This window comes from Pseudonaja textilis, chromosome Z (genome assembly GCF_049901715.1).
Source record: "Pseudonaja textilis isolate UNSWEBS1 chromosome Z, rPseTex1.2, whole genome shotgun sequence".
Lineage (NCBI taxonomy): Eukaryota > Metazoa > Chordata > Lepidosauria > Squamata > Elapidae > Pseudonaja > Pseudonaja textilis.
The window spans coordinates 135,956,692-135,984,393 of record NC_142008.1 but is presented as its reverse complement, the minus strand read 5'-3'; the positions used below and the strand labels follow the sequence as shown (position 1 = coordinate 135,984,393).

General features: G+C 41.2%; 1 protein-coding gene across 1 annotated transcript; it reads left to right on the top strand.

Annotated features, from left to right (window-relative positions):
* The first annotated feature begins 14,612 nt into the window (after positions 1 to 14,612).
* Positions 14,613 to 26,649, top strand: LOC113443719 (serine protease 27-like). Its single transcript, XM_026712138.2, has 5 exons — positions 14,613 to 14,619; positions 16,007 to 16,166; positions 22,572 to 22,846; positions 24,041 to 24,204; positions 26,124 to 26,649. The coding sequence occupies exons 1-5, from the start codon at positions 14,613 to 14,615 to the stop codon at positions 26,418 to 26,420; spliced, it is 903 nt and encodes a 300-aa protein (XP_026567923.1). The 3' UTR covers positions 26,421 to 26,649.
* Positions 26,650 to 27,702: the final 1,053 nt, after the last annotated feature.

Genomic DNA, 27,702 nt, shown 5'->3' with positions numbered 1-27,702 from the left:
CTTTGAACTCATTGACCCATGGAATATTTCTCCACTAACCAGAGCAGTGTTCATTGTTCACTCAGACTCTTATTATTGTCTCTTGGATATTTGAATTTATTTTGACTTCATCTTTCATTGTTTTTCTCATATAGCCCTGTAAAATAATGCAAGCAAGGATAAGGAGTGCTAAAAAACTGTCTACCTCTAATTTGATGTTTTCAGTCAGAAAGTAACAGGTTACTTGCAACTGAACTTAGGGAAGTGATACCTGATTTCTATTCCCCTTAATTGAAATCCCCAACTGTTAAAATCAGGTCAGTTCTTAAAATTGGGTCAAGTCATGAGGTCAGAAACACTGTTAGAGGGGACATTTTCCCTCTATTATAAAGTTGCTGGCATTATGTATTGGGGGAGGACTAACAGACCTGTATCATAAAGAAAAGGATCCCAGTTTTAAGAAAACAGTGTGCCTGCAATAACTCTCCCTTTGTTCTCGGTACTCTAAGGCAGTGGTTCCCAAACTTTTTAAGTCCACCACCCCCTTGGTGCTACAAACTCATCCTCGGTGAGTTTGAATCCCAGGGGTGGGATTCAAATTTCTGTGGGCATGGCCTAATTTGAAGGTGTGGCTTGCTGGTCATGTGACTGGGTGGGCGTGGCTTGCTGGTCATGTGACTGGGTGGGCATGGCCAGGTGACTGGCAAACTAAATACAAGTGGTCCTCACTTAATGGCCAGTTGTTTTGCAAGTGTTCAATTTATGACTGGCCTTCCCAGAGCTACTTGACCTGTTTTGGGACTTTTGACAGCTTTAGATCAGGGGTCTAAATCCCACCCCTGCCTGGAAGAAGGCGGAGCCTCCTTGCTGACGGACCGTAGATTGTGACTCTTTGCGGCTATGGTCTGTGCTCTTTTGTTGGAGAGCCCCGAACATTACTATTAGGGGTTGAAGCTGCCTTGGAGGGGGGGCAGAGTAAGGGAAAGCTGCAAGCCAGGTTGAAGGGAGCTGCATCTCCCCTCCGGGGCTTGGTCTTTTTCCCCCTGAAGACGACTGCAGCAGTGGTTTAAAATGGCCACCCTGAAGAGGAGGACTCAGCTGGATTATGCTTTGTGCAGGAGGGAAGAAAGAGGTGGATAACATCTGAACCAGGACAATTGGGCGATACAACTAAACAAAAGTACCCCGGGATTAAGGTAACATGGAATTTTTAAGAAAAGAAAAGTGTGCGGCGAAATTACAAAGGGACAGGGAAAAAAATAAGAAAATATTATTGACAGCTAAGCGGAGCTTCGAACCAGGAAAGGGAGAAGCTGGAACTAAAGATTTAACTAAATTGGACTAAAATATTTTGGCAATAAATGGGCATAAAATAAAGTTGGACTTAAGATTGTCAAAAAATAATAATAATAAAGTTTACAAATTGGAGACTGGACTGTGCTGGAATATTGAGGTTTAAAAAACCCTAAATAAAAAAATAGGGGAAAAAGGTGAAGACTTTGTATAATGGAGAGTGCCACCTTTTGACAAAAACTTGAGCTAAAACAAAAAAGCATCCTGTTTCTGAATGAACTTGTGTGGATATAACATTAAAGAAATATTGAAACAAAGTAAGAATCTTATAAAGTGAAAGCAGAACCAGAATAAAGAAAAAAGCAAGGAAAGACTGACTGTGGGATTGATTGATGTTTTAGAAAAAGACCCTGGGCTGGAATAATTGAGAACTTTAGAAAATTGAAAGAAGAAAAGTAAATGGGGGTTTTTTTGTGGACTTTAACAATCATAAAATACAAGAGTGTGTAATGATGATATCTCTTCAGGAATTAAAAATGGATCTTAAAAATATGAGAGAATTACTACAGGAAAGAGGCGAATCACTTTGTTCTGTGTTAGAAAAAATGGAAATGGCTTTCTTTCATAAATATATATTTATGAAAGAAAGCTGGATGTTTTTATGTTTTGTTTGTTTGTTTTTAAAAACTAATAAAAAATGGAAATGGCGATTGAAGAACAAGAAGAAAGAGTTTCAGAGGAGGAGGAGTCGACTCAAGAAGAAGACATCTTAAATAGACAATTAACACAAAGAAGTGGGGAAAGAAGGAAGGTTAAAAAGTTGAGACTTACAAAGGCAAGCAAAAGGGGGAATACCTGTGAAGTCGGGAAGGAAAGATCCAGCAGAAAAGGGGAAAGGAAGATATTAAGAAAGAGAGGGATATAAACTGGAATGAGAAAAGATATGGGGAAAAGAGGGGGAGGAGGAGCAGTGACACACTCAAGCAGTAAAAGGGGGGAAACCTATACTTGTTTTTTTTCTTTAGTGTTAAAACTTCTATTAATTTAGAATTTATAAAAAGCATGTGTAATGGAAAGGGAATATGACAGATGAAAGAACCAACTAAATTAATAAGTTAATATAGACTATTAAAAGCAAGGAGAGACATTGGCAACCTTTATTCTCTCTTTCTCTCTCTCTCTCTCTCTCTCTCTCTCCCCCCACCAATGCCAGAAAACCACCATCAGTCAAAATTGATATTAGTGGTCTCCGAGATTTAAAATTATGAGTTTGGTGGTCCCTGAGGCCCAAAAATTTGGTGACCCCCTGATCTAAAGGGGTGAGCCTGAGAGAGGGAAAGAGAGAGAGGAAGAGAGGAAGAAAAGAAAGAGAAAAGGGAAAGAAAGAAAAAGGGACAAAGAAAAGGGGATGGAAGGGACAGAAAGAAAAAGAAATAAAGGAGGGAGGAAGAGAGGAGAAAGAAAATGAGATATCTATTCTAGTCCAATCACCTACTCCAGCTGGGTTAGAAGGGTAAGGGGTGTGTGTGTGTGTTTTCTCCTTGTAATTTACCAGTACATTTTGGTTTTGCCTTCTTCAGAATTGGCACTGTAATACATTGGGGAAAAGTAATTTTGAGGTTGGAAATCTGGTCCAATGGATCCTGTTTAAAGCCTCAACAAAATGTGAGAGCTTCCTGATAGTCTTGATCAAATTTCATCCACAAAACCTTTAATAGAAGCCAAAGAGGTTTTAATGTGCTGGCAAAGATGTTTCAATGTGGAAAAGGGCCTCATTCTAAACTAGGCCTCATTCAATCTGATTCATTCATTTGCCACCCTGCCACCTCTCATTCAATCTCTCTCTCTCTGTGTCAAACGGCATCAGCTGTTGCCGCCAGCTGACTGCCAGTTAGCCTCGGCAGCCGCGGCGGCCCTTTATTCGCTAGAATAAAGTCTGTTAAATGTTGAGCCTGTGTCTGTCTCAATCTCTACCGCCGCTCTACAACACTGGCGACCAAGGCGGGATACGATAAGAGACAACCAGGCAAAGACAGCAGAGCACAGTCACTGCCAAAAAGAGCCGAAGCCGCTAAGAGCTGAACTACGTCACCGCCGCTGATGCTCTCCATGAGCGCGAAGTTCAAACTCCCAGCTGAGGAGTCTGATGCCGCCTGACAGGCGCAGCCACAAGCGCTTTTCTAAAAGCGAGAATTTAAGCTCTCTCAGCTGAGGAGACCAACACTGCCGCTTTCAAGATGGACACAAACCCGACATTCCCTCCCTTCCCACTGACGGGCGAGATATGGGAGTCGTACATGAACCGGTTCGAGTGCTTCCTAAATGCTATCGACCTGACCTGATAGCTGAGAGGGCTGTTAGATCTGTAAAAGAAGCCTTGGCAAGGTTTGGCCAAGCAGACTGGCACTCCAAACTGTCCACCTACTTGCTCACCCAGCATTCCACTCCATGCACCACCATGAACAAGTCCCCTGCAGAACTATTGATGGGCAGATGCATCAGGACCACCCTGGACAGGTTGCACCCCCACTATGCCCCTGGCACACCACTAGGCTCTGACAGCCATGCTAGGTAATTTACCCTGCAAGACCTGGTTTATGCCAGGAACTATGCAGGGTACCCTCTATGGATGCCAGGGCAAATAGTTTCCATTACAGGACCCAAGTCTTATAGGAGGATGGTTGAGTATGGCGCCGGCACATTGACCAGCTAAGGAGGCATTGGGAAAGAGCTGCCGTCGACTCCAGGGACCGCAGACGCACTGGTCTACCAGCTGCCTGCTGAAGCCTATCCGCCAGACACCCCGGTCTACCAACCGCCTGCTGAAGCCGACCAGCCGAGCGAACCGGTCTACCCCGCAGTTGCGAATGGTTCCCTGCCTGATGGCCTGGTCTACCCGCTGAACCCCGAGCCATCCCCGCAGCGAGCCGATCAGAGGGACCTACCTGGTCAGCAGCCGGACACTTGGACAAGGACTCCTGAAGGCCGACGACGATCCCCAAGCGACTCCCTGAGAGCAAGGGGCCTCTTGCCTGCCAGCCAGCCCCTTGGATTACGGTGATCTGGCCGCGAGCGAAGGCAGCCTGCCCGGCTGCAGGACTACGCATGCTCCTGGCCAGGGGAAAGGAGTGCTGTGTTCACAGACTGACAGCAGTCCTCTCTCTAGTCCGTTGCCTGCGCAGGAGCGGCGACTGCTCCCATTGGCTGATACCGTTTGACAGCCGGCTATAAAAGGAGTTGTCAAACAGCATCAGCTGTCGCCGCCAGCTGACTGCCAGTTAGCCTCGGCAGCCGCAGTGACCCTTTATTCGCTAGAATAAAGCCTGTTAAACGTTGAGCCTGTGTCTGTCTCAATCTCCACTGCTGCTCTACAATACTCTCCCTCCCTCCCTCCCTCCCTCCCAGACTGGCTTTGCTCTACTTTCCTGACGTGCCTGTGTGGCCGGCGCTTCGAACATGGATGGAGGGAGGGAGGGAGAGAGAGAGGGAGGAAGGGAGGGAGGGAGGGAAGCAGGCAGGTAAGCAGGCAGACAGATAGATATATTGGTAGGTAGGTAGGTAGGTAGGTAGGTAGGTAGGTGGTAGGCAGACAGGCAGGCAGGAAGACAGATATTTTGTATGGATGGATGGATAGTTAAATAGGTAGATAGGTATGTAGGTAGGTAGATGATAGATAGATAGATAGATAGATAGATAGATAGATAGATAGATAGACAGACAGACAGACAGATCTATATTGGTAGATAGGCAGGCAGGCAGAAAGACAAACAGATAGATAGATAGATAGATAGATAGATAGATAGATAGATAGATAGATAGATAGATAGATAGGTAGGTAGGTAGGTAGGTAGGTAGGTAGGCAGGCAGGCAGGCAGGCAGGCAGGCAGGCAGGCAGGCAGGCAGGCAGGCCTTTTGGATGAATGTATGGATAGGAAGGTAGGTAGGTAGGTAGGCTGGCAGGCAAGAAGGCAGGCAAGAAGGCAGGAAGACAGACATACCTTTTGGATGGATGGATGGATAGGTACGTAGGTAGATCTATATTGGTAGATAGGTAGGTAGACAGAAAGACAGACAGGTAGGTAGACAGGCAGGAAGCTAGGCAGGCAAACAGACAGACCTTTTGGATGGATGGATGGATGGATGGATGGATGGACGGACAGACAGACAATGTGCCAGTGGAGGCACTTTGGGAAAGCAGTGGTGGCAGCTTTTCCCAACGTGCTGCCGCATTCAAGGCATCGGTTCTGGTACAGTACAACAGTCAATGTGGTGAGCCTGTAGGATCGGCGCCTCTAACGCCACCCTGCCACCTCTTAGCATCCCCAAGGGAGCTGGCAGAGGGGTACTAAGAGGTGGCAGGGGGGCATTCGAGGTGCCAGCCAGTCCTGCAGTTTCACCCATTGACTAGCACCGCTCCGGAGCCAGTGCCTCCAATGTGGAAGTGGCGGCACGTTATGTGCCTCCCTGGCCGCCTTCGATGCTCTGCCCCCCTGCTGCCTCTTAGTGCCCCTCCACTGGCCCTGTTGGGGACACTAAGAGGCAGCAGGAGGCGTTCGAGGCACCAGCCCTGCAGTTTTGCCCATTGGCTGTAGCACTGCTCCAGAGCCAGCGCCTCAATGGTTAAACCTGCAGGGCCAGCTGGCACCTCAAACACCCCCCTGCCTCCTCTTAGCACCCCTCTGCCAGCCCCCTTGGGGACGCTAAGAGTTGGCAGGGGCATGTCTTGTCAAATGTGGCCGCAGTGGCACATAATGTGCCACCACTTCCACATTGGAGGCTCCAGCTCCGGAGCGGTGCTAGTCAATGGGTGAACCTGCAGGGCCAGCCAGCACCTCAAACGCCCCCCTGCCACCTCTTAGCATCCCCAAGGGGGCTGGCAGAGTGGGACTAAGAGGCAGAGAGGGGTGCATTGAACGCAGCCGCGGTGGCATGTAATGTGCCATCACTTCCGCATTGGAGGCGCCGACTCCAGAGAGGTGCTACAGTCAATGAGTGAACCTGTAGGGCCGGCACCTCAAACACCCCCCCTGATGCCTCTTAGTGCCTCTGCAGGCCCCCTTGCCTCTTAGTGTAACTCCAAGTCAATCACACTTCTGTGAAATCAAACTGTCCACTTAGGTAGCAACACTGACTGACAATCAATTTCACATGCTGTTGTGCAAATGGAATAGACAACAGGTGGAAAGCATAGGCAGTTAGCAAGACATCCCCAATAAAGGATCGGTTCTGCAGGTGGTGACCACAGACCACTTCTCAGTTCCTATGCTTTCTGGCTGATGGTTTGGTCACTTTTGAATGCTGGCGGTGCTTTCACTCTAGTGGTAGCATGAGATGGAGTCTACAACCCACACAAGTGGCTCAGATGGTGCAGCTCATCCAGGATGGTACATCAATGCAAGCTGTGGCAAGAAGGTTTGCTGTGTCTGTCAGCGTAGTGTCCAGAGCATGGAGGTGCTACCAGGAGACAGGCCAGTACATCAGGAGATGTGGAGGAGGCTGTAGGAGGGCAACAACCCAGTATCAGGTCCGCTACCTCCGCTTTTGTGCAAGGAGGGACAGGAGGAGCACTGCCAGAACCCTGCAAAATGACCTCCAGCAAGCCACATACGTGCAGAAACATGGTCAGAAACAGACTCCATGAGGGTGATGAGGGCCTGACATCCAGAGGTGGAGGTTGTGCTTAGAGCCCAGCAGCGTGCAGGACATTTGGCATTTGCCAGAAAACACCAAGATTGGCAAATTCACCACTGATGCCCTGTGCTCTTCACAGATGAAAACAGGTTCACACTGAGCACATGTGACAGACGTGACAGGGTCTGGAGATGCCGTGAGAACATTCTGCAGCCTGCAACATCCTCCAGCATGACCGTTTTGGCAGTGGTTCAGTAATGGTGTGGGCTGGCATTTCTCTAGGGGGCCGCACAGTCCTCCCTGTGCTTGCCAGAGGTAACCTGACTGCCATTAGGTACCGAGATGAGATCCTCAGACCCCTTGTGAGACCATATGCTGGTGCGGTTGGCCCTGGGTTCCTCCTAATGCATGACAATGCTAGACCTCATGTGGCTGGAGTGTGTCAGCAGTTCCTGCAAGATGAAGGCATTGATGCTCTGGACTGGCCTGCCCATTCCTCAGACCTGAATCCAATTGAGCACATCTGGGACATCATGTCTCGCTCCATCCACCAACGTCACGTTGCACCACAGACTGTCCAGGAGTTGGGGGATGCTTTAGTCCGGGTGTGGGAAGAGATCCCTCAGGAGACCATCCGCCACCTCATCAGGAGCATGCCCAGGCATTATAGGGAGGTCATACAGGCACGTGGAGGCCACACACACTACTGAGCCTCATTTTGACTTGTTTTAAGGACATTACATCAAAGTTGGATCAGCCTATAGTGTTTTTTTCCACTTTAATTTTGAGTGTAACTCCAAATCCAGACCTCCATGGGTTGCTAAATTTGATTTCCATTGATAATTTTTGTGTGATTTTGTTGTCAGCACATTCAACTATGTAATGAACAAAGTATTTCATAAGAATATTTCATTCATTCAGATCTCAGATGTCTTATTTTTATGTTCCCTTTATTTTTTTGAGCAGTGTACATTAGTTCCTAACTCATACAAAAAATCCCTCCCAAAAATTTTAAACTACTAAATCTATTTGCAAATTATTGACCTGTCTTCTATGTATTCATGACAAAGCAAACAATCATCATCACCAAAATTAAAGTTTCAAAATTCTGTTAACTATTACTGTAATCTACTTGTAGAAAGTTTACCACAGCATCATATCTGTCTGAAGTCATTCCAAAAATTATAAATAGTTCATCCTGGTTCATTTGTTTATTAATGCCATCTCTTATCAATTATGGTTAAATTAAATATAATAGGTTCAATCTAAGGGTGACTTTTCTAAATAAAGATTGGGAAAAGTCTCAATTCACAAAACAGTATCTGCATAAAATCACATTCTCAGAGCCATGAACTCTTCCTGGGCCATTTGTTAGTCAGATCAATATTCTTTCACAGGTTTGCAATAGTTTAATAATTGAAATTCCAACAGAATGGATACTGTGCATGCCAAGTCCTCTGCATTTGGCAAGATCAAGTAAGCAAAAACTGCACAGATTCTAGTCAGGTATCTTTAATGCTAGGAAATCCTGAATAGGAAGCTGATGCATGATATGAATTATTCTCTGCAGGAAAAGATACAGTACAGGAAATGAATTGTTGGACAGTTTCATGATTACAATTTTTGAAGAGTCTTAACCATGCTTTTTGTCTTAATTTCTCTTCTGTCATTTTTTCTTGAGACTCTCCAACTAATAAAGAGAATCTGTCTTTGTGGTCACTGACTTAATGGCACATCCTCATCAGTGGCACCAAATAGAAAGGAAAAGACAGAGTGGAGACAACAGAACTGAGAACTAAAACCTTGAGTTAGCACCACCATCATTCACTGAACCTGGTGAGCAAGGAGAGGCAAAGTTTCAAGTGAAGTGCACACTCCACCATCACCACCAAAGTTTTCAGTCATATAAAAGGAGGAAATATAACATGTCACACAACGAAAAGGACGAAATGTAGACTAACACGTCACATAATCAAAAAGGAGGAAACATATGTCATAAACTGTTGGTTGCTCACAATAAAATATTAATAGTGGGTGAATAATGTTTATTCATCTTTTATAGAAGTACTATTTTTACATGGTAAAACATCTGAGCAAAGCCATCAAATTGATTTTTCCTCAGGTGTGGTATTTTACTGGTAACTGGCCAGCTTCTAAGAAGCAATACTGAATTAATCTTAAGTCATGGGGTTCTCATTTAGCGTCTTCAAGAACTCTAGCAGAAAATTACTAAGGTACCAAAAATCTAGAAAAACAGAAGAAAGTAACAATACCTTTAAAAAACGATGAAGAAGAAAAGAGTTTGTTGCAGTAGTCAGTTTGTTATTGTTTGTCTGTTTGTTTGTTCATTTGTTTAAATTTGTTGGCTACCTAACTCCAGTGGACTCTAAGTTATTTTAGTCATGTTGGTTGACTTTATGAGAACAACTAATTGTACATTCTGAAAAAAGCTTTCAAAGAAGCTTTGGAATAATATGATAAAATCCTTCTAAAAATGGCTTCTAATGTTTAGGGTGGTGGTAGGACTTTGAGGATAATAGATTGTGAAGTTCCAGTTTCCTATGAAGAATATATTGGTCAAGTTAAGATTTTTGACATGATCCTATCGGACAGGTATATGTAAATAAATTATATATATATAAATTATATATAATAAAATTATATATTTTATTTCTTCTAAAGGAAATAAAAACCCTAACAGTGCTTTAGAAGCTCCTACTTCTTCAGTAACTAAGAAACATGTCACAACCTCTTTCAAAGTTATTTCCATTTCTGTTCCCAGACCACTTTCATGTCCTACCTGTGCTGATTTTTAGGTAGTGCATTCCTCTAAGCAGAAGTGCTTGGTTTATTTTCTTTTTGTTCTTTAGAAATCATCCATGAATATTGATGTTTCATTACTTTGACATCTTTTAATATTTTTAACTTTTTTTAAAATCACCCAAACCTTACTTGAAGTTTGACTTTGTAATTAGACAGGAGAAAAAATCTGGATTTGGGATGTTACTGAGGATTCAGTAATAGGATTCAGGGATGCAGAACATGTAGGATGTATCCACAAATTCAAAAAGAAGGAAATTATTTTTATGTTTGGTAAGAAATCCTGCAGTAAGGGCAACAAAAGACAGTGGAATTGTTCCACCAACTGCTCTGTATGATTTCAGCTCTGGTTTGAGAATAAGATCAGATAATAAAGTGTCACTTAGACACAACATAGCTAATGGCAAGAATAGAGGGAAAGATATCCCTAAGTATTAGAGTCACTAGAGGTTGCCAAGGTCCACACTAGAAAAGCATTTCCAATTAGCATCAAGTGACTGTGACTTTTGAAACTCTTTTGCATCCATTGCAAAAACATTCAGTTTTAATGATTCAGCTGAGATCATCTGCTGGCAAAATCTCTTTAACTGACAGTGTCCCTTTGTGTGGCTTGTGCTGTATAACAAAGCAGAGCTGCCACAATTAAAGAAATTTCCTATCCTTCATATTAGATCTATGAAATATTTTCTGCTATTGTGAAAATAGGGAACTCTACCTGAATGACTGATGGTTGTACTAAGATTAGGGCAGCTGGGAGGAGATAGGGGAGATCACAAAAGAGAGTGGGCAAGGATGTTGATTTGGGAATTTCTAAAGCCGAGAGACTTCTGGAAATGAGAACTTTTAGTTGCATTCTCCAATTCAGCAAGGAGGAAATGCCCTATGCTCCACCCTTTCACTGTTGGTATTAAAGTTTGTGGCACAAATGCCAAGAGTGGACTCAAGCTGTTTTGTTTGAAACTGCCTAGAGCCCAACTACTCAGGCAACACATTAGAAGAAAAAAGGCAAAGAAATGGCAACCATGGGCTTTCGATCCATCTTGCTGGGACTCTGTCTATTGTATCTGTCTACAGCACAAGGTGAATGAGGGGGAGGTTTGGGTATTCAATGTTTAATATCTCTTCATCCAAATTCTTCTCCCCATGATAGCTGGAAATCAGTTCTGCAAGCTGGATGGGCTTACTTTGAGATCTTTACAATGGTGTTATAAATTAAGGTGAGCAAAGAAATCTCTTATTTTTTTAATTTTGAACTTTAGGACAGCTCTTTGTCTGCAGCTTTCAAGATTGTTAAATAAATATTCTCTTCATCTTGCAAGTTTTAAGGTTGTTATGGAGGGACTCTCGTCTTTTTGGATTGCACGTTCTCCACTGTTTACTTCCACCTCTGTGAGAAGAGAATGTGCTTTCCATCAGGTCAATAGCATGAAGATGTGAGGTTGAAATGTGTAGAAACATGGGCATGCAATCTATAACAGAATAAGAGGGTTTGAAGGGACCTTTGAAGTCTTATAATCCAATACCTTGTTCAGGCAGGAAACCCTATATCAGTGGTGGCTAACCTTTTTGAGCTCCCATGCTGATAAAGAAGATTACTTTCTGTATTGTTTTTTAGAAGTCCTAGAGAACAAGGGAAATGTAAATATTGTTCCTATGTTCAAAATTCTGGGAAAAATAAGAGTCCATGAAGCACCATACATCAAATGAACATCAATACCCGAACCAGATCATAAAAATATTTTTTCCAAGCACCATGAACACAATCCAGTGATTATTGGATATCAACAGGAGCTTTTCAAAAATAAGTCTTGTTATACTAACATACCTATTTTGTTAAAAATGGAAAACTTCCTTAGTATATTTTGAGAATGCTGTAGATAAAGATTGTTAGACGGGGGCCATCCAGAAGGGATTCTGCAAGCAAGATCTTTTCCCAAAAGTGTCATTAGAAATTCTATTTCTCACTGCAAATATAAATCTCAAAAATGGTGACCACTCACATGTCAAAAAAATGGTTGTATTTTATTAATAGATTATATAATGTAAGAAGCCAGTAGTAGTTAAGGAACCATGCTAGAAACTGAGAAACCATGATCTCTAACTTTGGGCATTGACAAAACAGAGGGGAAAGTATTCAGAGAAGAATGTGTTTTTAAAGTAATAATCTGCATTGAGAGAAAAGCAACAAAAAGGAAAATAAATGCAAAGGTCTCAATGAAAGAAATGGCACTAAAGGAAAAAGCAATCACTGTAGAATTGGTATTTAGTGGCAAATAGTATTAAGGGAATATTCTGGACATTCCTGGACATTCATGCACAATGTGGTCTTTAGGGATAAGAACAAAATTAATATATGTTCTATTATGCTCTATTAATATATTAATTACATTAATTATAATATATGTTCTATTATGCTATATTATTATGCTATATATTATAAGCTATATTAAACTTGTCCTACCAATTGCCTGGTCAATAGCCTAAGATAGTGTATGTTTTGGATAAGCCATGTGAGGATACTGGCACATCCACTTTTGTTTGGGGAGTTAGGAGTTCAATAAAAGGAGGGAGAACAAAAAGGGGGACTGAAAATCCCGCATTTGTACAATCATAATTTGTACAATCAGGCAGAGGAAGGACAAGGAGAAAGAAGGAAAAGAGAAGGGGATTAAGAACCGAGCCTTTATGTAAAAGGTATCACTTAGGGAGAAACAAGGACAGAGGTGATATTCAGCAGGTTCTGACCAGTTCTGAAGAACCGGTAATGGAAATTTAGAATAGTTTGGAGAACTGGCATAACCTTCCCCCAGGAATGGGGAGGGAATGGAGATTTTACAGTATCTTTCCCCTGTCATGCCCACCAAGCCACACCATGCCCACCAAGCCACACACACAGAATCAGTAGTAAAAAAATTTGAATCCCACCAAAGAACAAGGAATGTTATAACTTTGTATCCAATCTTCTTGGTTCTTGACAATTGATGGTAGACAGAACTTCCTGAAATTCATGTAATAATGCTAAATCTTTCCTGTCTGTCTGTGTGCAACCTTTACCTGGGCAAAACAGTGCATGTTAGGGCAACGGTTTTTGAACCCAGGTTGAACTACTTCAATGAGCTAACTTACAGAATATGTCCAAAAGCTGGAACCCGTAACTGAAATTTGGCAAATTCTGTAAAACATTTAAATGATATAAAAATTATTATTAAATATTGTTATGACATAATAAAAAATGTAATCAAACATTTTCCTGTTACCTGCTGTTTGACTAAATTATACATGGAGTACATACAAGTCAGATAATCTCTGAGTATTTCCCTGAATTTTCAAGAACTTTTTAAGTATATTAGTAGCTCTGCTATTGTTGAAGGCATTTAGGAATCTGGGAAAGAAATACCACTGAAATAATGAGTTGCCTAGTCCCAACTAAAACTAAAATATGATCCTCTGAATCAAGTCTGAATTAGCTAGAATCCTTGTCTCTGCTCCTGTTGACAATTCTATATTGCTGTGTTCCTCTTCCATGTTCCTTCTAACCTGAAATATCCTTTTTTTTTTCCTCACAGGTGCTGGTTGGCCAAATACAACTAAAAGGCTTTCAGTGTATTGAAAGCTTGAGAGAAATAGCTAAGCCACTGAGAAGGAAAATGTACAGCATATTGGTTAGGGCTACCAGATCTAAAAAAAACAGTAGATGGCAGCAAAGAGTTTACTGTGTCTTTTTGCTGCCATCTTGTAGTTTGTCCAAATTTTTGCAGTCCACATCTATTAACTCTAATGTTACTAAGCCTGATTTAAGGCAGGTTTGCAAATATCAGAACAGAAGAGGAAATAATCAGTATTTCCAATATGAGGTTTGATTGAAGTCCTTATTTTATATTGCAAAACATTCTGCATGCTAAAATGTTTCAATAGCTCAAGGTATGTGTTTTTGGATAGCCACTGTTTTCTCTGAAGGCTTAAAGTTCATAATGGGCAGAGTGAAAATACAAGTGGGACAAGTCATCTACTTGGTGAGGATACCTGTTTCTTTCAAGTTTCCAGGCAACAGAGGGTTCTGAATATTTTCCATTTTAATTTGTACTGAATTATATGGAATATCTATGGAATGAGCAGAAATCAAGATCAGCATTAGAAAAGCTATCTTTCTACAGTTTGGGGGTTAAAAATGGAAGTGGGTGGGAACAGATTGGCAATGCAAATTTTGAGCACTGGTGCAAGGAAGCAAATAATTTCAGGACAAATTTAAACGAGAATTCTTAACCCTCCCCTTAGCACCACAACACAGATCCATCTAACCTTCAACCAAGTATCCTTGATTGCTTGGCTGACTAGTCCATTCTGGGACTTGTCTATGCATCTTAAAGTTCTAATTGTGTTTGAAAGTTTTATTTTTAAGATGGGTGGGGGGAGTTCTGGACATGGGAATGTTTAAATAAGAACTAAAAGAAATAAGATTTTCCTTTTTACTTCTATGACAATCTGAGTTATTGCCCAGTGAAAAAAAGGACATCTTCTGTTTGAGAGTGAAATTAAAATGTACTCTCACTTTAATCCTATATGTACTTATTTGAAATTGAACTAACAACACCATTTAATCACCATGGGATGACAATAATGTCCTAAATGCATATATACATATATAGCAGGTATATATAAAATGGGAGCATTTCTTGTTTTTTATTTATTTATTATTTAGGGAATTTATATAGCTGTCCATCCATTCTGAGTGATTCTGGGAAGTTTTGAGTCCTGGAATAAACTCTTATGTTATGGAGATACTACCAAAACTGATTCAAGGCAACTATGATTCAGAAAAAAACAAATCCAAAATACTTTAGTTATTTGAGGTTTCACACTAACCAAAATCTGAATGGAACAAGTGGAGAATGGAAAGTGAGTATTGCCCCATCTGTTCCCATTACAGATCTCAGCATACCAGTCCAAAAAGCAGAAATTCACTAAATATAGTATGCATAGTCGCCCATAAATTTAATATATCAAAATTACCAAAATTTGGTGAGACTGCAACATATCTTGAGATTTTCAGTGACCATGCATGGAATTTCACAGTACAGAGAATCAGGGATTTTGTAGAAAAACTCTTAAGATTCCACATGAGAATGCAAAAATTTTCTAGGATCTCACAAGAGAAGGTCAAAGTTGACCAAAAGTCAAAAAGTTATCCATTCTTGATAGCTATTGGGGATCAAGATCAAATATAAACTTATATAGACCTAAGACCTATTTGCATGTCAATCTAATGCATGTCAATCTAAGTGTGACAAGTGATCAATCCAATCATTCCAAAAGCACTATCCAATGTTTATTTGATATGATGTCTCTGAACTTATCTAATAAATAATATTCTCAAGGAAGCTTCCAGTAGACTTGTCTTAAGCCTGCCTTAACAAGTAGTTAAAGTGACAGATTAGTTAGCCACACACTAACTTTTGTTTTTGTTTTTATGTATTTAACCTTGTGTATTTTACATTTTTAGCTCCTAAAATTATTAATTGTTTGTATTTCACTTAATAAAGATTTGATTGACCCCCTTGTAGGCATTCCAGTTGTGCTCTGGAATTGTCAAATTGTCAAAATTTTCTAAATTATCTCAATCGCCGTATTTTTCTCCTTTGGGGAAAGCATGAATCAGTTGAGTAAAAACATCATAGTAAATATTTAACTGAAATACCTGTAGAAAAGTTCTAGAGATCCTGATTACTATGTATAATTTTTCTTTTGGGAGTAAGCTCAGGAAGCTGAAAAAATAATGTTGGCAGATATGCTAACTGAGAAACTTGCCAGATAGAAAGACTGAAAAGATGGAAAGAAAGTTCAGAAGAACAAGCTCACTAGTGTCCTGAGTCTCAAAAGATCAGTTCTAGCAGAGTGAAGGAAACTCATGGATTGAGGTTCTCCATCCCATCCTAAATGCAGGATAAATGACTATTTAAAGTGTCAGACTTTATGCACATACAGTATATTAACAAAAAAATTAAATGTTGATTTCTGATACACTGCAAAATTGGGATCAAATGCTTATCAATCTGTTTTGTGTGGGAAATCATTTGTGGTCTTACTTGACTTAACCAAAACAATGACATATTTGTCTAATTACTTTGACATGGCATATTATCTGAACAGAACTTTTATATTCCATCTGTCTGGTTCAGATGATGGATGTTTCATGAGGTATGTGATTCAAGCCTATGAGATCCATTTTGCTGAACATAGCAAAAGGTCACTAAGAAGCCTGACGTTTCTTCTCTTCTCCGTATAGAATGTGGACAGCCTAGAAACTCGCGAATTGTTGGAGGTCAGGATGCCACTCCAGGAAAATGGCCCTGGCAAGTCAGCATTGTTCGGAATGGGCGACATTATTGTGGAGCCTCAATTATAAATGAACAATGGATACTATCAGCAGCTCATTGCTTCTATAAGTAAGTATCAGATATTGTGTGTGTAAAGCTGCCCACTGGTCAGCTACAGTTTCAGCAGTGCCATGTTAGAGATGGGAGAAAAGAGACAAACTAATTAGTGAGTCAGGAAGCAGGCAGGCAAAAGTAACTTGTCATTTGTTCAGTGGGATAGAAAGTATGACTACAATTAGGATCAGAATTTTTGTTGCTAAGCAAGGTGGAATTCAGCTGGTTTGTACTATTTGTTAACTTTCTGAGCAGTTCAGTGAACCAGTTGTTGGAAGAAATCTGCTTCCAAAAGCCTTTTGTTTTTCCCACTTTAAAAGGCTAATTCTTACAGGAAGGAAACATTCTGTTTCTAGCTTAATACTGTTTATCTTTAAGTGTTTTCAGAAACCGCTTCTCTGGTTAAGCCTTGTTACACTGTAATAGCAGTTGGTCCTTGGCAGTACACCCAGACTAGCTGGAGCTGCTTCTCTGAAGGGACTTGACTTTTTTAAAGGGGAAGAGTTGTTTTACGCTTTTTACACCACTTTAGTGGTTCCGGGCACTGTCCTTTTGGGGTGTACTTCCAAGAGGCAGGATGCAAGCTTGGCACTCTGTCTGATTTTTTTTACTGCCTTTCTGGGGGCATGTGACATTTCCTTAAATCTGGATGATTTCCTTAGGATATCTTGTGAGGTGAGTGAGACCAGGTGGTATCTAAGTGGTGCAAATGGATCTAAGAATTGCTTCTCTTGGGTGGGAAAGCGTGCTCTGTCAGTTCACTGAGCACAAGAGTCTTGTCTATGGGGATTCTTCAGTCATCCAGGTCATAGTTGTCACAAAGATGTTATTTTTCAAGAGGCAACTAAACTTCCTTGGTTTCCAGAAAGTCCAGTTGCCTCTTGAAAAAGCACCTTTAGGACAGGAGTCTCTTGCATTGCTTCGGAGTGGCCAAGGCACATGATTGCTCACCAATAGTAATGTTGTTGTTTTTTAAAGGAGATAGGGGTGTGGATCCTCCAATTCATTTTAGTTTTCTCTATAAGACTTAGTAACATGGCACCGGGCTTGAAGTTTATTTAGATATCTGTGGCATGTACTAATTTTTACTGTGATCCTGAAAAACTTGGGTCCCCTTATATACTTTGGTAATTTGTTTCTTTATCTCAGCATTTGTAGCCCAAGTGTGCCCACCCACTTTCTGGAGAGCTTAAATGACCTCTCTGCTAAAGGGTTTCACTTTATGAGCAAGAGTTGGCTGTTGATAATTGTCATTACATTTTAACTATTTTAATTCCTTCAGGTGCTCTGGCATCCTGCCTGATTTGTAACTCCAGCTTACAGATATTGCTGATGAAAAGGAAGGTATTCAGACAGAATGGTTTAGTTTTCCATGACAGCTGTGGCTATCATTGATCTTCAGGATGTATTCCCCCATTTCTAATCGAATGTTTGGTATATAGGGCAACTTTTTGCAAGCAAAAACGCTTTTGGTATTTTTATACAGGTAACTCTTGACTTACAACAGTTCATTTAGTGACCATTCAAAGTTAAAATAAAAAAAAGTGACTTATGACCATTTTTCACACTTACAATCATTGCAGCATCCCCACGGTCAGGAGAGGCCAGGCAAGGCGAAGTACCCCTTGATGGGAGTGGCATTGAGTTGGCCACACCCACCCAGTCATGTGACTACCCAGCCACGCCTACCAAGCTGGTCATTAGGTCAGAAAACCAATTGTTAAATTATTTGAATCCCACTATTGAAGCAAGGCAAGCATTAAGTGAGTCGTCACTTCTATTTTATGACCCATTTTGACATGGTTGAGAAGCAAACCACTGCAGTTAAGGGAATCACATGATTGTTAAGTGAATTTGGCTTCCCTCATACACTTTATCAGAAGCCAGATGGGAAGCTCACAAGCACCTAAATTGCAAATAGGTAATTGTGTTGGGAGGCTCAATGGTTGCAAGTGTGAAAACTAGCTATAAGTTATTTTTATAGTGCTTAAAAGGAATGGTTGCAAACTGAAGACTATCCCAAAGGTGCTTTTTCAAAAGGCAACTGGACTTTGTTTTTGCTTGAAGATGGTTCTTTCTTCAGAAGCTTCTTGGATGAGAAGTGTAACATCTTTAAGGAAAAATAAAATCCAATTGCCTTTTGAAAAAAGCACCATGACCTGGATGATTGAGAATCTCCACAGACATTGAAAACCATCAGTATATAGTAACTTTTGTAAAACTGGAAAAAATGCTTTCATGACCTAATATGATTTTGTTGCTGATAAACATTGTACAGTTCTAAAGTCAAATGCATCACCTTTATTATATTTATACTGTACATAAGTCAAGGCAGCGAACATATCAAGGTGAGTTGGACTAAGAGAGAGTCACTCAGTTGGCTTTTATGCCTAAGGCTTTAGAAAAAGTGAGGATTGTGAGGTCTTGTCTTTTACTCCCAGAAGTGGTAAAGAGCCCTTTAAAAAATACTAGGGGTAAAACATTACATAACCAATAAGCCATTTAAGCAATACATAGCCTTGAGGCATGATATTTTTTGACTGCTTAGCTAATGTTTAAGTACCATAGTATTTGGTTTTGTATTAATTTAGTTATGTTTTTAGTATATACAATTGTTATGTTTTATGATTGCAAGCCACCCAGAGTTACCCAGTGGTAAAATGGACAGCCAATTTTTTATAAATAAATAATAATCTTTTCTGATGTTTCAACTATTAACCAGGCTTTGGCCTACTTAATCACTAAGCTCAAATAAGGTCAGCCAAATGTCATTATTTGCTATGGCATGCAAATATCAGACTAAATTCAAAAGAAATATGTCAAGTAGGAAAAATAAATAAAACTGAGCTTAAATTTGATAAGTGTCTGGAGATTCTCAGCAAAGTTCCTTTTTCAAGAGAAACTGGACTTTATTTTGCTTTTTCCTTGAATACGTTTCACTTCTCACCCAAAAGGCTTCTTCAGTTAAGTTCAGTTAAATTTGATAGTATTAAGCTAACCTATCTCACATTTAAATTTACACTTTGGTTACTTTTTTATGGTTTGTAGAGGCTACAACTAAGTTTTTAGGTGCAGCCCTGGGTTTGTCAATGCCAGGGGTCTGCAACCTCTGGCTCTTTCAGCCCTCTGTTGCAGCTCTTGTCAGCTGATCCCACCACTGGCTGGCCCCATCCTTCCCCTCCCAGTAACTCCTCACCTGGTCTGAGAAGGTAAGGGTGACAGCGGGGGATAGAGACTCTCTCCATATACCAGAGTGGGAGCAAAGCACCCCTGTACATGCCTTTGCGCAGCAACAGCATTCCATCTTCGTCGCAGTATATTTGCTCTCAACGCAACCCTCGCCTCCTGCCGCTTCAGGCTCAGAGCTGTAAGCTGCTTCGGACTTGGAGTTGTTGCAGGCATACATACAGAGAGATAGAGACAGACAGACAGACAGAGATATACATAGAGAGACACACAGAGAGAAAAAGAGAGAGAGAAATAGAGAGCGAGAGGGAGAGAGATGTATGGAGAGAGGGGGGAGGAGGGACAGAGAGAGTGTATGCATGCACATGCACGAAAGAGAGAGAGAGGGAGGGAGAGAGAGAGAGAGAGAGAGAGAGAGAGAGAGAGGTGAATAATACACCCGAGGCCAGGTGTGGCAAGAGGTGGCTGGGAGGGGAGGGGGTGAGGTGGGGCCAGCGGAGAAAATAATTTAATAACCTCTGCACTAATGACTGGCTAGATAGGCATGTCTGGGGGGTTATGTGACTGGGTGGGAGTGACTGACGTCAAGTTGGACATGCCCAGCCAGTCATACCAGTTGTTAAATTATTGGCTCCTGGTGTTTTCTTTTCTGTGGGAAACAGGTCCAAGTGGCTCTTTGAGTGTTAGGGGGTTACAGACTCCTGGTCTATGTGATTTAGATAAAATGAGTGTGATTGACCATTGGCAAAAGTAAGGAGATGATCCTTGACTTGCCTCTCCATTTGAGTACAGTGTGACTTTTGTGAACTATTACTCAATTTGGAGGGCAAGTTTTTGTATACATAAGTAACAGATGTCTTCAAAAGGGAATGAGGCAAGAGCATCCCCACTCCAGCCAAGGAGCTTCCCCACTATCACTATCCCCCCCCACCCCCGGTCTTGCTAAATCACATGATTTTCTGCAAAGAAAACTCTTTTAGGGCTACCAAATCTAGGCTGCAAACATCCAATACCCCAAACTACCTCCTTGCTGCTATCTGATGGTCATCCAAATGTGGCTGTAGAGGACAGTAGCCCTAACATTTTATACATTTGTTTTGTTTGGCTTTCTTTCTGATACAAAATTGGGTGTTTTTCACAGATTCAATAAGCCCTTTCAGGAAAGGACTTGAGAACTAATTACAATTGCTGTAGGACAGAACACTAATAAAGAAGTAACACCTGGGTACAAGTTCTCAAAAAATAAAAGAATGAGAATTAGGAGGGAGACTCCAGTCCCAAGAAACATTGTTTTTGCAGTTTCAAATTCATTTGATCCTTTATTTGAAGGATCATCCCCATGGTGTCTATGTGAGGAGCAAGAAATAAGTCAAATTGAAGACCTGGCTCTCGCCCCAGGCATTGGACCAAATTGTCCTGAGGGGAGGACAAGAAGTAATGGATGGAAACTAATTAAGGAGATAACCAACCCAGAACTAAGGATAAATTTCCTGGCAGTGAGAACAATTAACCAGTGAAATGACTTGCCTCCATAAGTTGTGATGTTTTTAAGAAGAAATTGGGCAACCATTTATCTGAAATGGCATAGGGTGGGTGTTGGCAACCCAAGGCTCTGGAGCTGTGTGCAGCTCTTTGACCCCTCTTCTGCAGCTCCCTGTTGACCAGGTCACACAACCAGCTCTCCAAGGCACTGGCCTAACCCAGCCGTGGCTGACACCAACCTTGCTAACACAGGGCTGGCAGGGTGGGAATGGAATCCAGGAGGAGAGTACGACAGAAAGGGGGACAGATCCAGAGGTGGTATTCAGCTGGTTTGCACCGGATCAGGTGAACCAGTAGTAAGAATTTGGCGACTTCTGGCTGGCTACGCCCCCAACCCAGTCACCCTTAATCTTCTCGCTTCCTCCCCTACAACCTCCTCTTTTATCGTTTGTGGCTGCAACCTTACCTTCCTCCAGCGGCTGGCTGCTAGGGAAGGCAAGCCAGGGCTGAGAGCTACTGGGCTCCGCACCAGCCCACATCCCGCCCCCCACTTGTCGTGAGATGCCTGCAGCCACTGCCTCTCTTTTTTGGTGCAAGAAGTCTCCCAGCTGATGCCTCTTTGCTAGCCAGAACCAAGACACGCCGTCTCCTATCAGAAAGTCCCAGAACCTCACATGTGCACAGAGGAGAAGGCACGTGGGCAAATCCCTCTGGTGCAGCAGGCTCAATGGAGTGGACCTGCGTGCCAGCACCTCTGTTCCCCTTGCTCTCTTCCAGGTTCTGGTGTGCCGGCCAGCCTGCCAGCAAACACTGACCTTGCCCTGCCCGCTGCTCCTGCCACCATTGCAGATGAGAGGGCAGCAGTAATTCACACATGCAGCCCTGCCTCTCTAAAAGAGCAGCAGCAAGAGACAGGTGAGAACTGCTGTTGCCTTTTCCCTCCCAGTAGTGGCAGGAGCAGCTGGTGGGGCAGCGTTTGCTGGCGAGGCATCAATTGCCCCATGTCCAAGCTAGCCAGTATGCCAGAACCTGGAAGAGCAAGGGGAGCAGAGCTGCCAGCTAGAACAGGTGGGCCGGGGCTTTCCTTCCTCCCCACCCAAGCAGGCTTCTTACTGCTCTTCTGGGGAGACAGGGCTGTGCAGAAGCTGACTCCATGCAGGAGGAATGTTTGTCCGATGCCACGGTAAGAAGTGCTCCAGAAAGGAGGGTGGAGACTCCCAGGGCTGCCTCCCATAGCAGTGCTGCCGCCCCCGCCACCTAGCCACTCAATTTCTGCCTTCTCACACCATCCCAGTCAAACCAGGTGTGTGTGTGAGAGGGGGGGGAGGGAGGGAGGAAGGGAGGGAGGAAGGGAGGAAGGGCAAGAAACAAAGGAGGGAGAGAAAGAGAGGGGGAAGGAAGGAAGGAAGGAAGGAAGGAAGGAAGGAAGGAAGGAAGGAAGGAAGGAAGGAAGGAAGGAAGGAAGGAAGGAAGGAAGGAAGGAAAAGAAAGAAAGAAAGAAAGAAAGAAAGAAAGAAAGAAAGAAAGAAAGAAAGAAAGAAAGAAAGAAAGAAAGAAAGAAAGAAAGAAAGAAAGAGAATAGGAAGAAAAGAGGAAGAGGAAGGGTGAAAAAAGAAAGAAAGAAAGAGCAAGTAATTTTCAACCCATGATTTATGTTGAATCATGTTATATAAACCAAGCCAACTTAAATTTAGCCAATTTTAGCCAAGCAATTCCAGAAATATAACTATTTGTTTGCTTTTGTGTTTATAGCAGTTCACCTGATGATGCATATGTGGCACTGCTGGGCGCCCATCAGCTCCACAAGCTCTCAACTGATGTAGTATTTGTGATGATGAAAAAAATTATCCTCCACCCAGACTTTAATGGGAAACCCCCCTCTCTTGGAGATATTGCTTTAATTCAACTGGAAAAACCAGTGGATTTCACTAACTCCATTATGCCCATCTGTTTGCCGACATCCTCTGAAAATTTCTCTACAGAAACAGATTGTTGGGTCACTGGATGGGGAACAATTAAATATGAAGGTGAGACATATAAAAGGAATCTACAGTCTGATTAGCAAAATATTTGCTTAGAATAAGTCATTAAAATGTGAAAAGAAAAAAAACATAATATGGAACTGAAGCAGAGGTGCTATTCAGCAGGTTCTTACCAGTTCTGGGGAACTGGTAGCGGAAATTTTGAGAAGTTCAGAGAACCGGCAAATACTAACTCTGACTGGAGATTTTACAGTATCCTTACCCTGCCATGCCCACCAAACCACGCCCACAGAACTGGTAGTAAAAAATTTGAATCCCACCACTGAACAGAAGTATATTCTTCCTTTCCTTCTAATTCTTTTTCATTTTGATCATGGATTAATTTCTTTAGGCTATCATTGTTGTTAGTTAATCTCCCAGGTGTGAATTGGTAGTTCATAGATGTCCTAAGAAGAAACTCAGACAATATATTTTACCTGTATAAGCTGGAATTTGACTAAGTTACTAGAACAAGAATGTTAAACAAATTGGATACTTTATGCACTTTTGTTGTTTTGTGAAAAATGGCACTTTGTGGCCACATATTTGTGGTACAACCACTGACATCCAGATCAAAGCTGTAGCTTCTGTATGGTGGCATCATAATTCACGTGTCACCATTACATATTTACATCCTAATTTGTTACATCAGTAATTTATGGGTATTATCTCTTCATGTTATGAGGTACAATCCTGGGAAAGGTACAATACAGAGATGGTATTCAGCAGGTTCTGACAAGTTCTGGAGAACCGGTAGTGGAAATTTTGAGGAGTTCAGAGAACCGGCAAATACCAACTCTGATTGGAGATTTTACAATATCCTTCCCCTATCACACCCACCAGGCCACGCCCACAGAACCGGTAGTAAAAAAAATTTGAATCCCACCACTGTACAGTAACCAAAATAGTAAATCACAATTCACAATAGTAAGTCACTACTCAATTATTGAGTAGGTTTGCCCACAGCATTAAACCAGAACTTAATAAAGATCTTGATGGAGTAAAACAGTCAGAACCCAATCATTACATGCTTGGGCTCTCAAAAATGCAATGCATATTTCTTTACCATAAGCTGCTGAGCAAATGTAGCCCTGTATTTATTTACATGGTATATCCATTGCTAAAATGATACATATCTAATTGGAATGATTCCAGACTGCTTTTTTGTTCATTACTGTAATGCCTTCCTCTCTCCCACAGTCCCCTTGCCATTGCCACTAACCCTCCAGGAAGTGAAAGTGCCTCTCATAAACCAAAACATCTGCAGTGGGATCTACAACAGCTTTCCAGTTTTTGGCAAGGATGCTATCAAGGATGATATGATTTGTGCAGGTTATCCAAACAGTGGAAAAGATTCCTGCCAGGTAAGAGGTTCCATATGTTTTTTTTTAAATTTCTTACATCCAGGGGGTTAAATTCAATTACCTCTTTTCTTCTGTAACATGAGGATGTATGGAAAACATATTATCATGGCATTATAGTTATACTTTTTATGATGATTTGAGCTTAGTAACACTATGAATGATAGACACTACTGAGAGATCATTTTTTCTGTATGATGCCTGCCCCTTTCTCATTGAGATATTTGAGATGGATCACTGACCATTATTGTGGGTTTCTCTTTTTAGTGAATTGGGGCTGAGCATTCTCTGTTAGCACCCAAGTGTTGTCTGTGTTGTTGAAGTGAAACTCCTGACATCTTTGCCCACTTTTCAAAAAAACCTAAAAGCATCCTTCATAAAGCACCTTTATTCAAATCAGATTTTCATCTATTGGCTGCATTAACAGCCTTTCCTAATAGTTTGCTTTGATCTGTATAGGTGTTCAGCTCAGTGTTCAATAGTTGATTTTAGTTGCCTCTTTACTTCTTGGATAAAGGGTGACATAGCTCCAACTGGGCTATTGTCATTCATATAACATGACAATAATGGATCAAAGCAAGATAAGGACACTATAAACTAATTGTTCTCTAATGGCTTCTCATCTGAGTAGCTATCAATAATAATTAAGAGCTGAGTAGGCAAAAGCAATCATCAAGCAGCAGACTGGAGCTAAAGAGCTTTTCAGAGACTTTCACAAATTATTTCTGGCAGTTTAGCTATTCTCACTGACTAATCTCAATTATTGATACAGATTTTCCAAAATTAAATTCAGCATTCCTTCTCTCAAAGGTTTTGCCCATCCAAAAACTGACTCAGGTTACAGATATTTTCTTTCACAGCTACAAGGATGGACTGCATTCTTGTATATCCAACTGGATTGATGTAATGTGTTATTTAAGTTTTTTAGAGTCTCCATAAATTGGTTTCTTATTATTTTATTTCTGATACTGCTATCATTTTATCAGTACTTTAACTATGTATGTTTACTTGTATTCCAGTCTAAGATTGTTACAAAGAATTTGCTCATTCAATTGTTTTTATTTTATTTTATTTTTTTTGTGAGGAACGAAAGAGAAAGTAACAATAAAACCAATGATAGAACAGTGCAACTTTACAGATTATAATACAATTTATGAATTATTTTGATAGTCCATTTACTTGTTTAATTATATTTTGCCTTTATTCTTTTTTTTTCTTTTTGTAAATAACTCAAGGATGCAAATATATCCAATCTTCCTCCTTCCTCCTATTTTCCCCACAATAACAACTATATGAGATGGGTTGGGCTGAGATACAGTGATAGGCCAAGGATCACCCAGCTTGTTTTTCATGACTAAGGTGAAACTAGAACTTACACATTCCTGATTTCTGGCCTGGTTCTTTAACCCACTAGAACAAACTGGCTGTCTATGTCCATGTACTGTTACTAGAAATTGACAAGAGCCCTCAACAATCGAAATTACAATAACTTTAAATAAAACAAACTTAAAGGGTTTTCCCCAATATTGCAGATACAGGTAGTGCTTGCTTAGCAATTTCAATTGGTACCAACAATTCCATTGTTAACTGAAGCAGTCACTCATGTGATCTTGATTGTCCTTTCAATTTTGCACAGGACAAAAGCAATCTAACTAATTTTAATGGCAAATGTGTGACTGAGACAGAATTGCTGCCAAGGTGGGGCATTAGTCCCATGTTACTTTTTCCTCATCTATGTAACTGCAAATGGTTGCTAAATGAGGCAATTACTAAATGAGGATTAATTGTAATGGCTAAAATTAATGAGAATGTGATAAGCCGGGAATAAGTGACTGAGAATGTAAATGAACTCGGATCTCGTTTCAGCTCATTCACATACATACCAATGTCCCTCCTTCTTGGTTTATATCTTTCTTCCGTAGGGTGACTCTGGAGGCCCCTTGACTTGCCAACTTCAAGGAAGGTGGACTCAGGCTGGGATTGTGAGCTGGGGCGTTGGATGTGCCAGTACAACATTCCCTGGCGTCTACACTTCAGTGCCTTACTATTCTGACTGGATCAAATATGTAATGGAGGAGAACACAAGCAACAAATCCAACTCCGGAAATATACTCACTCAAAACATATCCACATCAGGAGTGTCCTCTCAAAATAGGTCCAACTTACTAGTACCCTTACTAGTTGTGCTTTTATTGTCCATTGGACTGGCTGTTATTTGATATCGCTTTGCATTCAGCTTATCAATTAACAGAATTTCCCAACCTTAGAAACTTTTATGTATATGTATATATTAAAAATATTTATATCATGGATCTAGAGAAACAAACATGTGCAAAGCACTTCCCTTCTTACTATGCTTGCCAGTGAAAAGCAAAATTGATTCATGGAAGAAAAACCAATTATTGAGTTTAAAATCACTACAAAGTAAAAAATACTTTTCTGCTCTAATAAAGTTGCTTTATACACATTTTTTTCAAAATTCTTTATTTTATAATTTAAAGTTTTAAGAATTTTCATACCAACGTTTCTCTATGTTTTATTTTTCTCTATGTTTTTCTTTATACAAATTCCTTGTGTGTCTAATCACACTTGTCCAAATAAAATATTCAGTTCAATTCAAATTTTATATTATACCACATTCTTAATTGTATTGTAAGAAAGCAAAAATATGTCTCTTTAATTTAACAAAGAAATATTTTAAAAATTATATCCCAGTGCATGTAAATAACTACAGTATGTCTATGCAAATCCTTTGGGTAACATATTTTGGACTATGGACAAACTTCTTTTTCTATTATTCCAATTATTAACAGCCATGGTGGCGCAGTGGTTAGTGTTACGACCAGCAAGTCCTCACTCCAGTCCGCTGTTTAAGCGGGAGCTGGGAAAGTCCCTGATTGGCTGGACCATTTGACAGCTCCGGTATAAAAGGAGCTGTCAAACAGAATCAGCTCTCTCTCTCTCTCTCTCTCTCTCTCTCTGCTGCTGCGAGCCGCGGCTAGCCACAGCTGAGTTACAAGTTAACAGTAAAGCCTGTTAGAGCTTTATACTGCCTCTGTCTCTTCTTCTGAGCACACCAAATATAAAATTGGCAACGAAGATGGGATGCTGATGAACTGAGACAATTCCTGAGGCAAAAGAGAGAGCACCACATGGCTGAAGTCACTTCAAAAAGAGCTGTCACTAGAGCAGTCACTATTGAACGAAGAGATGACGGCGGCGCCAAATTTTCCACCTTTTCGGCCAACCTCCAAGACGTGGACATCATGCATCAATAGGTTTGAATGTGTCATGGACGCCACGAACCTTTCTGACATCCCTCCTAACAGGAAGAAAGCATATTTCCTAAGTTTCTGCGGGGCCACCATTTTTGACACTGCCACTGCGCTGCTGTCTCCTCAGATGGTCAAGGCTGTCCCCTGGGAAGAACTACAAGAGGTTCTTGGTAACCACTATGCCCCAAACCATCGCATATCACCCACCGCCATGCATTCAGGAAAA